Here is a 12354-nt window from a genome sequence, read left to right as displayed (position 1 = left end):
AAAAACCAATGCTGTAGTGAGATCAAGTTGGACGTTTTGAAAAAAATAAAAGTTAAAATATGGAGATAAGAGGTTTCTAACCCGACAGCAACAATTTAAAAAAGAAAATCCGCCCCCCCCCCAAAAAAAAAAAAAACAATGGGCAATTAGCTCCAGTGTGTTTAAGGCCGCGATGGGTTTACCAGGCCCATGTTCTGTGTCTGGGTTTTCCCAGGCACTAATTAAAGTTAGATTATAGTGTGTGTGTGTGTGTGTGTGTGTGTGTGTGTGTGTGTGTGTGCGTGCGTGCGTGCGTGCGTGCGTGCGTGCGTGAAAGCCAGAACTTACTGCTGAGCGTTACGCAGAGTGTACAAATGGTTGATGCCATTATAACACCAAAAGGGGTTTCCCGCCCCCACATGGGTCAAGACGTTCAGGGCTGTATTTTGCGTGTCTTAAGTACCAGGTCTTATTACTTAACTTAAGACATGGAGGCGTGGTCAATGCTCTTTGGCCACTCAGAATAGCCAAATGGCATTGATCAGGCCTCCAGGTCTTAAGTTATAAGTAATAAGACCTGGTACATAAGACACGCAAAATACAGCCCTCAGGGTTTCCACCCGACAGCGACGCCGGCATGACGTACAGCGGTACGATAAATCAGACGTCTTATGACGACGGGGCGGCACGCCCAAAACCTCCTTACCCTCCCTCGAAGATCTTGATGCGGGCGGGCTCGGCGGGGCTCTGCTTGGAGGAGGAGGCCTCCTTCTCTCCCTGCTCCTCTTTGGAGCGCTCCCTGGACACTACTCCCTTCATCTTCCTCCCTAACGTAGACACGTCTACTGGCATCAGCTCCGGCTTCAACTGGGAGGGGAGGGGAGGGGAGGGGAGAGGAGGGGAAAGGAAAGGAGAGGAGAGGAGAGGAGAGGAGAGGAGAGGAGAGGAGAGGAGAGGAGAGGAGAGGAGAGGAGAGGAGAGGAGAGGAGAGGAGAGGAGAGGAGGAAATCATCATCATCGATGTTAATCCCATTATACATTTAAATCATTCTGACCCCCCCGCCCCTTTTTCCCCTGTATATGTTTCTTTTCCCTATTTGCTTCCTTTATGATGAATTCCTGTTCTGTTCTTTAACTATATAGAAGTGTCTATTTGTACGTCTCTAAATGTTTTGATGAATTGAACATGGTGGACCCTGTTGTAAACAAGTGTAATGCTTAATTGGGTCGTCCACTCACAGTTAACAGTCTTTGTATTGAGTTTGTGCTTGAAATGTACTGTAATTCTGCAAACTGTTAATAAATATTTAAATCAATCAATCAAAACATACAAACTGGATCATGCTATGAACTACATACTGTATAAATATAATATATCTTACATTTGTGAGGGGCGCTAGCCCCTCCTATATATTTGGCTTTCGACAATGCTTGTTTAAGAAAACAATAAAGAGACATTTAAGAAAAGATATGCCAGGGACACTAAGAGAAGATATTTACGGCTCTAGCAGTGATTATCAACCCGTTTATTTCAAGGACCCCCCAGTTTGACATGCATTAGTCTATACGGACCCCCCAGTTTGACATGCATTAGTCTATACGGACCCCCCAATTAATGGCATCTCCATCTCTGGGACCTCCATTTATATTGTAAAGTCTAAGTTAATTTAACTCTCCGAGTTACTGACCTATAAGGGTCCATTTGGCTCAAGGACCCCTGGGGGTCCTTTAGCATTATATGCATTAGATATAACTAGACCTGTACGTGCCCGTCGGCTACCGGCCTACTTGAGAACGATGCAACTTGGGAAGCTAATAATACCCGTTGTCAGAGCAGCCATTTTAACTGTCTGTCTGTGTCCCACATGGAGACTGACTGAATGTGAAAAGTGGACTGGTTAAGTAGGCTAATCAATAATTGTCAGGTGTGGGGTTGCCATGGCAATCAATTGGCTGAGGCAGAGGCTGGAAATTGCACAGGTGAGGGGATTTAGGCTGATTAGGCCCACTGTGCATAATACTTTGGGAACCACCAAATACCTGGTCAAACCTCAGCCGCCACGCCACCGAGGACACCAGCTTCCCGGAGGAGGGCGGCGACATGGCGGCCATGACGTACGTGCTCCTCTCCATGGGGTGGCGCTGTTGCTTGGAGCGCAGCAGCGCCAGCGAGACCTTGGTGCTCAGGCCCAGTGGGTTGGGGTTGTACGAGCTCACCGACCACGAGGCGTACACCGACGAGATGCGCCCGGCGTCGCTCGCAGAGCTGCAGGGAGGGCCAACAAAAAGTACAATTGAAAAAACAAATATATATATATATATATATATATATATATATAAAATATATAAAATTTAATTAAAATAATTACAAATTAAAACATAAATTACTAAAAATATATATATATAACATTTCCGTTAACTGAACCAAATAACTATAATAAAAACATTAAAAACTCGTGAAATTGTGTGTTTACAAAACTAACTAAGACAAACAAAAACTATGAACAAAATGCCCTTAGTTTTTTCGTTGAATATGGTTTTTTAAATGGTATGTTCTGTTGAGTTTTTATTACCCGATAGGCCTATACTTACTTTTGAATCGTGCACCTATAACCATGAACCCAAAGCATGAAAAAAAACTAAAAAAAACTAAAACTAAGCGTAATGAAAGCTAATAAAAAGTAGCAAACCTAGCTCTAAAAAACGAATTAAAACTAACTGAATCAGAAAACAAAACAAAAAAAACGTCAAAACTAACAAAACATATAATGAAAGATCCCAAAGAACTATAATGGTAACCTTGAGTTGGGCTTGGTGTAGTTGAGGAAGCACCAGCTGACACTCGTTGAGGTGCGCAGGCTGGGGAACCGAAAGAACTGCTGGGCGTCGGCAAGGTCCAGAGCCACGCTCTGATTGGCCGCCAGCTGGACCAGCATGCTGATGGGTATCCTGTGATTGGTAGAGACCATAATTGTGACATCACGTAACAATCGCCGCCCAATCGCAATTATTTGAGATGTTTTTGCATGATCGTCATGATCGTGGTGATCATTTCCGTGTTGAAAAGCTCAAAACGTGTCACAATCTGACGTGTTTTGGCTATTTTGTTCAAAGTTATAAAATTATGTAAGTTATTTGTGTGCCCTGTACACCTTTAATTCATGATGCCTAAATGCCAAACATAAATGTAAATTGTATTCATAATACAATGCACCAGGACAGCATATCATATTATTGCTTGAAAGCAATAATGCACTTCATGCACAAGTTACTTTACCAATTTCTTTAACAAATTTTGACCGGAGATCAGATTCTAAAAATGTCTTCTACTGTACATCCTGAGTTTTCTGAAAAAGCTATGTTTATATGTCAGTCGTTCTTCGATTTTTCAAAAACAGCAGACCTACAAGCTCGTAGCGCGCCACTCGGTGGCGAGCTATGAGCTTGTAGATCTGCTATTTTTCAATAGCTAACACCAAAATGGGTTCCCGCCCAAAATGGGTTAAGCAATTCTGTATTGCCCTTTAAACCATTTAGATCTGACACCAGATTCGACAAAATTGCCTTGCCTGAAAAACCCATGTTTCTGTCAGTGCGGTTCTGAAACATTTTCATGTCAAGGACCCCCAACAATATATGTAATTGCTCGCCGACCCCCATCTGAAAATATGTTGTTCCACGGACCACCAAGATTTGCGCCAAGATTTGGTCCCAGGAACAACATATTTTGAGATGGGGGTCGCGCGGCCAATTACATCTTTTAGGGTCCTTGACATGAAATAGTTTGAGAACAACTGATATAGAAACATCGATAAATCAATTTTAATTTCAAGAATCAAAGTATATCGAAAACAGCAACATTGACTATGTATCGTATCGTATCGTTTTGCAATGGAAATAATCGGTATGGAATCATTTTGCTATGCAAAAAATCGATTGTATCAATACTACTTTTGTGCGTGGTATTTAGCAAATTTTAGAAGAAAAAATAAAAAGAAGGGTTTAATTACTTAATTTAAAATAATGTCAATGTGTTTTAAACAGTTACTGTATCGATTTCAAATCATTGAATCGTATCGTATCGCCATAATGAACCAATATCGTCCATGTATCGTATCGCCAACCACGTAACGTGACACGTGCCGTATCGCCGATAAAACGTATCGTTGCACCCCTAGTGAATATGCTTGTCCCGCCATAACAAATAAAGTAAAGTCAAGTACAGTGGTGTCCCCTTCGTCTCTACCAGGCCGACATCTGGAGGTACCCATCAAAGTATTTAATGTGATAGGTACCCCTGGAAGCCACAGCTCTGATGGGTGTGGTTTAGTCTTAAGGGGTGTGTGTTTTTTTACCTGTTGCTCTGATGGGTGTGGTTTAGTCTTAAGGGGTGTGTGTTTTTTTACCTGTTGGATCCCGCCGGCGGCCGCTTCGACCGGTGGCGCTCCGCCGCGGTTCCGCCGTCGTAGTCGTATTCGTCGTCGTCGTCGTCGCCAGGGGAGACCATGACGGACCGACTCGGGCTGACGGCGGCGGAGAGGCCTCGCTCTCCGCCGTCCTCCTCCTCCTCGTCCACGTCCAGGTCTTCCGGAGACTCCGCCCTCCGGCCGCCCGGAGTCGCCGTCCGCGACGGCGAGTCCGTGACGATCTGGAGGGGCGGGGTGAAGCTCTCGGCACCGGGCGCGGTGGCGGCGATCTTATTGGCGGTTGGCGGTTGTTGTTCGCCGGCCGGGAGGGGAGGAGGAGAGGGCGAGGAGGACATCCGGTCGGCGTCCTCCATGGAGTCCGATTGGCTCTTCGGCGCCGCCGAGCCGCTGCTCAGCTCCACGGCGCGCATCTCCTTGACGATCTGCCCGTACATCCTCTCCTCCTTCACGCGCTTCTGCTGCTTGGTCTCCACGAAGAGCTCCAGCGAGCTGGAGGAGGAGGGACCACGGTTATTATGGTTAACACTACGAAGTCTGAAAAAATTTCACTACTACTCAGTCGGCTGAACGGTCAAGGGGACCGTGTTTTTGGTGCGATTTGATTGGCCACTCTCTCCCCCACACGTCCCTCTCCAGCTGGAGAAGACATTGTTCAAGCCTGCATCCCATTTCCAACGAATTAAATCATAATATGTTTCTTAACACATGTTTTCACTCCTAAAATGTATAAAACTAATAATAGGCCTACATGTGAAAAATATATATTTTAACGTTGCCCGTTAGTACTATATTGCAACATGCCTTTTGTTGTTCTTTTTTTTCCTTCCAAAAGAGCAAAGATCACTTGTCTTTTCTTGTGTGTTATCGATGTAATGAATATATGTGACCCCACGCGATGTACAGACTGCTTGACTAGGCATGTAAACATGACATAATTGTATTAATGTTTAAGTGTAATGATGTTATTGACCGGATTGTCCGTAGTCCTCCAGCCGTTAGCTTACAGTTGCTAATATTATAAGCTAACAACATTACTAAAGCCAATGTATTGCATTAAATGCGGCCTGTCCGCGGTAAATTACTTATACAAGTGAGTCGCGTTATATCTACCTAAATTACCAGCCAAAGTACATTCCAAATAAACAATTATTAGCCACGTTATGTTGTTATATCAGTTTAATTAATAAAAACATCGTTCAGAATACGGCCGTTAGCACTGTGAATTCAACATCCGGTGAGGAGAGGATACGGATCCTGTATGTGTTGTGTATGGAAATCAGCGCATACGGATGTACCGGATGTAAGCCTTGCACACTAAATGCACACTAAATAGCCTTGCTAAATAGCCTTGCACACTAAATAGAAAGCCTGCAGCCTGGTGATACAAAAAATAAACTCCACACGTGAAATGCCACTGCATGTTGAGGAGAAACCCCAGCTCAGCTGCTGTTTATAACATCGAGCAGTTATTGAATTCATGAACATTTACATGCTTCCCTGAGAGGGAGAGAGAGAGAGAGAAAAAGGAAAGTTCCACGGATCTGGTCGCTTGCAGAAAAGTTTACAGATAAAGAAGGAGCTGAACTATTTTGACTGACAAAGAGCTGGCGATATTTAGCCTATATGCCAGAATAGGCTGTGGCTGTGCTGTGAAACAAATTCATCCACAGCAGCAGGCCTACATACGTTCCACGTCGCTTGCAGAAAGAACTGTTCTTTTGACTGACAAAACATTTAGCGGTTCGGGAGGTCTATCTGGTTGGAATTATTCCAAACACTTTTTATTTTGTATCGCGCATCGGCAAGCGTTCTCGCTTCATGGAAAGTAAATGTCGGGTCGAGTCTAACCGAGCATTCAATAATAATAATAATAATAACAATGATAATCATTGTATTCATATTCCTATTATCTTATCAAAATAATAAACAAATTCCAAGTTAATTAACCATCCAAACGTATATGATTTAATTCGTTGGACATGGAATGCAGGCTTGAACAACAACATCTCCAGCTGTCTGTTTGTGTGCTCTTTTTTTTTCTCCACCTTTTTTCTTTAGATCATAACTCGCTCATTTTTTGCTCATTTAAAAAAATTCAAAATACCATGTAAACTATGGAATTGGGGCTTTCATTTGGTATATAAGGCGCTATATAAGGCGCTCTCTACGAAACGATATCAAGTGAAAAGGAAATGTCGGGGAATCACCATTAACGTCACCATTATCAAGCAGCGCAAACAAAAGACGAGAGGGGGAGAAAGGGTGACGGCGGTCGATTGGGCCGATTATAGTCAGACTGAGTAAGAGATATATGCCTAAAATCATATTTACAAAACGTTTCAAATGGAAAAAAAAACAGAGATTATTTCAATCGAATATTTAGACAAAGTCATGCAAGGGGAACTTTCTCTGGACTCCATGGGCTAAGAAAATAAACGTTGAAATCTCAAATTCGGTCAGAACGGCTGCTCAGACTTCCTAGTGTTAACCCATTTATAGGCCTGAGATCAAATTCTAAAAAAAATGTCTTCTACATCCTGACAGTTTTCTGAAAAAGCCATGTTTCTATGTCAGTCGTTCTTCGATTTTTCAAAAAATAGCAGACCCACAAGCTCATAGCGCGCCACTCGGTGGCGCGCTATGAGCTTGTAGGTCTGCTATTTTTCAATAGCTAAAGCACAAACACCAACACCAACACCAAAACACTAAACACCAACAGGGGTTCCCGCCCCAAAATGGGTTAAATATAACTATAATAAATAAATAAGCATTTCCGTTATTGTGTTGTACAAAACTAACTAAAACTGAAACTGAAATGATGGACAAAAATGCCCTTACATTTTCCGTTTTTGTTAACTATGGCTCTGGAACTGGAAATGTCATTATGAGCTTAAATATATATACCGTACATGTTGATTATGTATGTCATTTTTAATGCTATCTTTTCTTGAATTCTTATTACAGGGCCAAAAAAACTAAAACTAACACTAAAACTAATAAAAACTAAACTAAAACTATAAAAGCGAACTGAAAAAAAAAAAATCTAAACGAAACAAAAAAAGAATATATAGAAACTAGCAAACCCGCTCCAAACTAAACTAACAGCGAACTGAAAAAAAAAATATATAAAAATAAACTAAACAAAAAAAAAAATATATATATATAAGAAACTAGCAAACCCGCTCTAAACTAAACTGAAAGCGAACTGAAAATAAATAAATAATAAAAATCAAAACTAAACTGTAATGGAAAAAAAATCCCAAACAATCCCAACCTGGTGGGGGACAGCATGCGCTTGCTGCCTGCGGCGGCGGCGGCGCTAGCGCCAGTGCCGCCGCCTGCTCCAGCGCCCGACCCCGAGGCGTCCGTGGTGGCGACGGTGCTCGACGTGAGCGACAGCGGGATGCCCGTGTTCAGCCGCGGGCCCCCCCCGCCGCCCCCGCTGGCCGTGGTGGCGGTGACGTCCGCGGCGTCCGGGGGCTTCCAGGGCGGGTAGCGGAGCAGCGCCGCCGCCTCGTGCTGTCCCAGGAAGTGTGCCAGGTTGAATCCCGAGCCGCCCGTTATTCCTCCTCCTCCGCCTGTAGGTGGTGGTGGTGGACAGAATTGATGGAAAATGGAGTTAGGTGGTTTCCTCCCAACAGCTAACCACACATTTTTTTTTAACAACTCATTTTTTTTTTTTTTTAGGTTTTTGATAATTTTGTCCTTTGATAAATCTGTGCTATTGAACACCCTTTACGTCTGTGTGTTGTTTCGGAAATATTGAACCCGTGAAAAGTAGTAAAAAAAAGCGTTTAAAAGCGTACCGAAAAAAGTGTAAATCCATTGGTCCCTCAAACTGTCTGCTAAAGCAACTGACTCCACCCCTAACTCCCCCTCTCATGTAAGTCATTGACAATATATAAAGTCACAAAACCAACGTATTGCAGAATTACTTTGTTTCCAAAATATAAAGGTTTTCTTTATTTCCTGAAAAAAATACATTTTGGAGTTAAGTGGTTTAATTCCCCGACAGCAGAGATATTATTACAATCATTGTGGAAGTGATTAATGTATTAGTAGACAAAACTTGTCACAAGGGGGGCTGATCATCGCTTCTTCCATGACAAACTCCTCTCCCCTTATTACAAACAGCCGACACTCGCAAACCTATTTCAAGCATGCTGACTGTGGTGTGAGTCAGCTATAGACTTTTTTTTTTAACTTTTGTGTATATTCGTACGTCTCTAAATGTTTTGATGAATTGAAAATGGTGGGCCCTATTGTAAACAAGTGTAATGCTTTATGGCGTCGTCCACTCACTGTTAACAGTTTGTTTATTTAGCTGTACTTTAAATGTACTGCATAACTGTTAATAAATCAATTGATCAATCGATCAATCAATCAAAGCCCAATGCGAGGAGGATTGACCACCTGTGCACTACTTCCGCTATATAGCCCATTCTGGGCGGGAACCCCTTTTGGTGTTTTAATCATTATGTTATAATTTAGCTATTGAAAAATAGCAGATCTACAAGCGTGGCATGGTGCGCTACGAGCTTGTGGGTCTGCTTTTTTTTATTTTTATCGTGAAAATGTGGCACAAATCTTTGAATATATATTCTTTCAGAGTGAACGTTTTTTTTAACTCAAATCTTTGTTTCTGGGGGAGGTCACTGGAACAACATATTTTCAGACGGGGGTCGGCGGCCAAATACATAGGCTACATTTTCGGGGGTTCTTGACATGAATCTGTTTGCGAACCACTGACATGATAGAAACATGGCTTTTTCAGATAACGGTCATCATTTAGAAGACATTTTTGTAGAATCGTTCCCAGGTCAAAATGGACTAGTGTAAATATACGTGGGGACATTTGGGAGCTGCGGGGTAAGCTCTGAGGAGAGACTCTCTGGTGTGACGACATCTACAATAAAGAATGAAAGTGTATTTGAATCCTCCAACAGGCCCAGGCAGTCCTGTATCTTCACTGAGCCGTTATCAGGAAGATTATCCAAGCACTATGCTACACACATGGATACACACGCCAAAGCCTTGCAGTGGTGCCAGTCCACGGGCGGAATAGTCTTAACCAATTTAGCTGCTCGTGGTCGGGAACCTTCCGTCAGAAGGAATCCAACTAGCAACTGCTTCATGGGCGTAATGTTTCCGTCTGATAAGCTTTATTATTGATATCAAACCGGATCGCTGATTTCAATTTTTTCATTATTATTTTGTCTCTGCCTTTCCTTCTTTAGCGATCCTATAGACCGGGTTGCGCAACCGCGCTGCAGTCCACCTCCCAATTATACAGGCTGATAAAAGCGGAATAACTCGAACTCTACGGAGCTCTCCGTGGTTAGGATAAAACGTGCGGTGTTCGGAGGTCTTTGCTGATTATCCGGTGGTCTAGATGGAAACATTGGCGCTTTCTAGAGCAAGGATGGCTTAATTTTAGCTCGCTAGCATTGATGCTATTTATTTAGCATTAAACACATGGACGCCCAAAACGGGATGTGGGTCCAGCGTGTGCAGCATTGAAATGGCCTCGACAGTCTGAGGTTGGCTGTGCGTCCAGCAGGTGGCAGTATCAGTGTTTTAAAACTATGTCTTCGAGAGACAAGACACACTGATATAGCCAAAGTGCCAATCATTTATTTTAGGACACAGAGAATGAATGTACCAACGTTTCGTCAGACAACTGCCTTCACATACCCTGAAGAAGGTAGTTAATTCATTCATTCTCTGCGCTCTAAAATGATGGCAGTTGGCTATATAAGTGTGTGTGGCCCCTTTCTTGTCTCTCGAAGACATGCTTACTTATTACAGTGGGGTTCTTTTCATCTCTTCCTCTGAGGTACCTTTTCCTGAAAGGAACCTGAAAGGTACCGTTGGAAGCCACACCTCTGATGGGTGGGGTTTAGACTTAAGGGGTTTGTTTTTTTCCCACCCACTGTGTAATACAGCAAATGGACAGTAGGTGTCAGTAGGACAGAGGCCAGAGCAACTATACATTTCATAACTTCCATCACAATACACACCTCCTCCCTTGGCGAGCCCGGTGGGGACACACAGCGCACTAGTGCCGACGCCGCGGTTGGCCACCAGCTGGCTGACGGTGGTGTACATGGCGCTGCCGAAGGTTGGCACTTGGGTGTGGATGCGGACGGGCACCACCAGCTGTGCGCCCCCGGGCACCAGCTGTGCGCCCCCGGGCACCAGCTGTGTGCCCCCCGGGAGCACCAGCTGCGCGCCCTCGGGCAGAGAGCAGACCGTGTGGGTGGCGAAGGCCGGGCGGATCTGCTGCAAAAAGATATTAAGAGTTATAACAAACGAAGGGAAAAAAAAAACATTTGCTTCAGTTAACAACATCATTAATTAACCTATTTAGGCCTGACCTCAAATTAAAAAAAATAAAGTTTTCTAAATCATGACAATTTTCGGAAAGATTTGAGGCACATTTTAACGATTTTTCAAAAATAGCAGACCTAATAGCTAAATTATAACATAATGTATGTAACCACCAAAAAGAGTTCCCGCTCAAAATGGGTTAACTGAAGTAAATAAAAACTGTAATAAAAGCAAAAAAAAAAAAAAAAACGATAACTAACTCAAACTGTACCGTGTGTTTACAAACTAAATCATGCACAAAATGCCCTTAGTTTTTGTCGTTACCAACAGTAACTGAATATATATATATATAAAAATATATATATATTTTTTTCTTTATTTTATTGCACTACTTACTCTGACCTTATTGAATCCTGCACCTGACAAGAACTTGTCAAAGCATTGTCACAACAATGAAAAAAAAAAAAGAAAACAAGCAAATGCGCTCAAAACACTAAACTAACTGAATTAGAAAAATCACAACTGTGTGAAGTGAGGGTCGCTCTTATCATCGTACATCATGACGTAAAACAATTTAGTTTTTAACAATTTGCTCGTCCACATATGACGTAAATTCTCCATTCATGGCATATCATGTTTGCGTTAACACAAACATAGCCGATTTGCTCGGACACGATTTGAGGTAAATTCTCCATTCATTGTCAATGGCATTTAATGTTTGTGTTGGGAATATAAACATATATAAAATATAATATTTAACCCATTCTGGACGGGAACCCCTTTTCGTGTTTGAAGAATTATGTAATTCTTTAGCTAGTGGGGGGAAAAATGGTTTGCTATTTTTGAAAAATCTTTGAATATATTCTTTCAGGGTGAACGTTTATAACTCAAATCTTTGCTTCTGGAACAACATATTTTGAGATGGGGGGGGGGGGTCGGCGGCCAAATACATATAATTCTGGGGCTCCTTGACATGAAATAATTTGAAGAACCACTGATCTAGAAACACAGGGCTCTTCAGAAAACTGTCAGGATTTAGAAGGCCTTTGTATAGAATCGACCTCAGGTCTTAAATGGGTTTAAAACAAACGAAAACTGAACTGTATATAATGATAAAAACCCGCCAAAGTATTCCAATAACCTGGATCTGCTGGAGCAGCGTGCTTGCGGAGGAGGTGGTGGTGGTGGTGGTGGAGGAGGATAGAGACAGCTTGGAGGAGAGCGCCGAGCCAAAGCCGGGTTGTTGTGGCTGCTGTTGGGCATGAGGAGAGGCTCGGGGCAGGAAGGAAGCTAAGGGAAGGTACGGCAGGGGTTCTGCTTTGGTCTGGTCTCCTCCTCCTCCTCCCCCTGGCTGTGGCTGTGGGTCATGGACGACGTGCTGCGGGGCATGGAGACTACTAGGCTGTGCTTGTTGTTGTTGTTGTTGGTGTTTGTGGAGTGCTGTGTTGTGAGCTGCCATGCTGCTGCTGCTGCTGGAGTGAAGCTTCCGGAACTGCTGCTGCTGCTGGGCCTGGAAGGAGAGAGGTGGTATACGTGGTGGTGGTGGTGCCAGGTTATTGTATAGTTATAGCCTCGGAAACCCAGACGTCTTTATTTCCAGGGAGAAAATAAATAAATC

At 43.1% G+C, this 12354-nt stretch overlaps 1 protein-coding gene across 1 annotated transcript in view; it reads right to left on the bottom strand.

The window, feature by feature from the left end:
• LOC310876465 (uncharacterized protein) overlaps positions 1–12354 on the bottom strand; it is a 51092-nt gene that overhangs the window by 19926 nt on the left and 18812 nt on the right. Inside the window, exons 10-16 of the mRNA XM_083790005.1 lie at positions 11878–12246; positions 10427–10688; positions 7681–7984; positions 4386–4895; positions 2779–2928; positions 2020–2245; positions 686–846 (exon numbers count right to left, since the gene is read on the bottom strand). Of these exons, the coding sequence (XP_083646131.1) occupies positions 686–846; positions 2020–2245; positions 2779–2928; positions 4386–4895; positions 7681–7984; positions 10427–10688; positions 11878–12246 (1982 nt within the window). The remainder of the gene's footprint in view (positions 1–685; positions 847–2019; positions 2246–2778; positions 2929–4385; positions 4896–7680; positions 7985–10426; positions 10689–11877; positions 12247–12354) is intronic.

Source organism: Protomyctophum parallelum (genome assembly GCF_964188405.1).
Source record: "Protomyctophum parallelum genome assembly, chromosome: 19".
NCBI classification, from domain to species: domain Eukaryota; kingdom Metazoa; phylum Chordata; class Actinopteri; order Myctophiformes; family Myctophidae; genus Protomyctophum; species Protomyctophum parallelum.
This window is presented reverse-complemented; position numbering and strand designations above follow the sequence as displayed.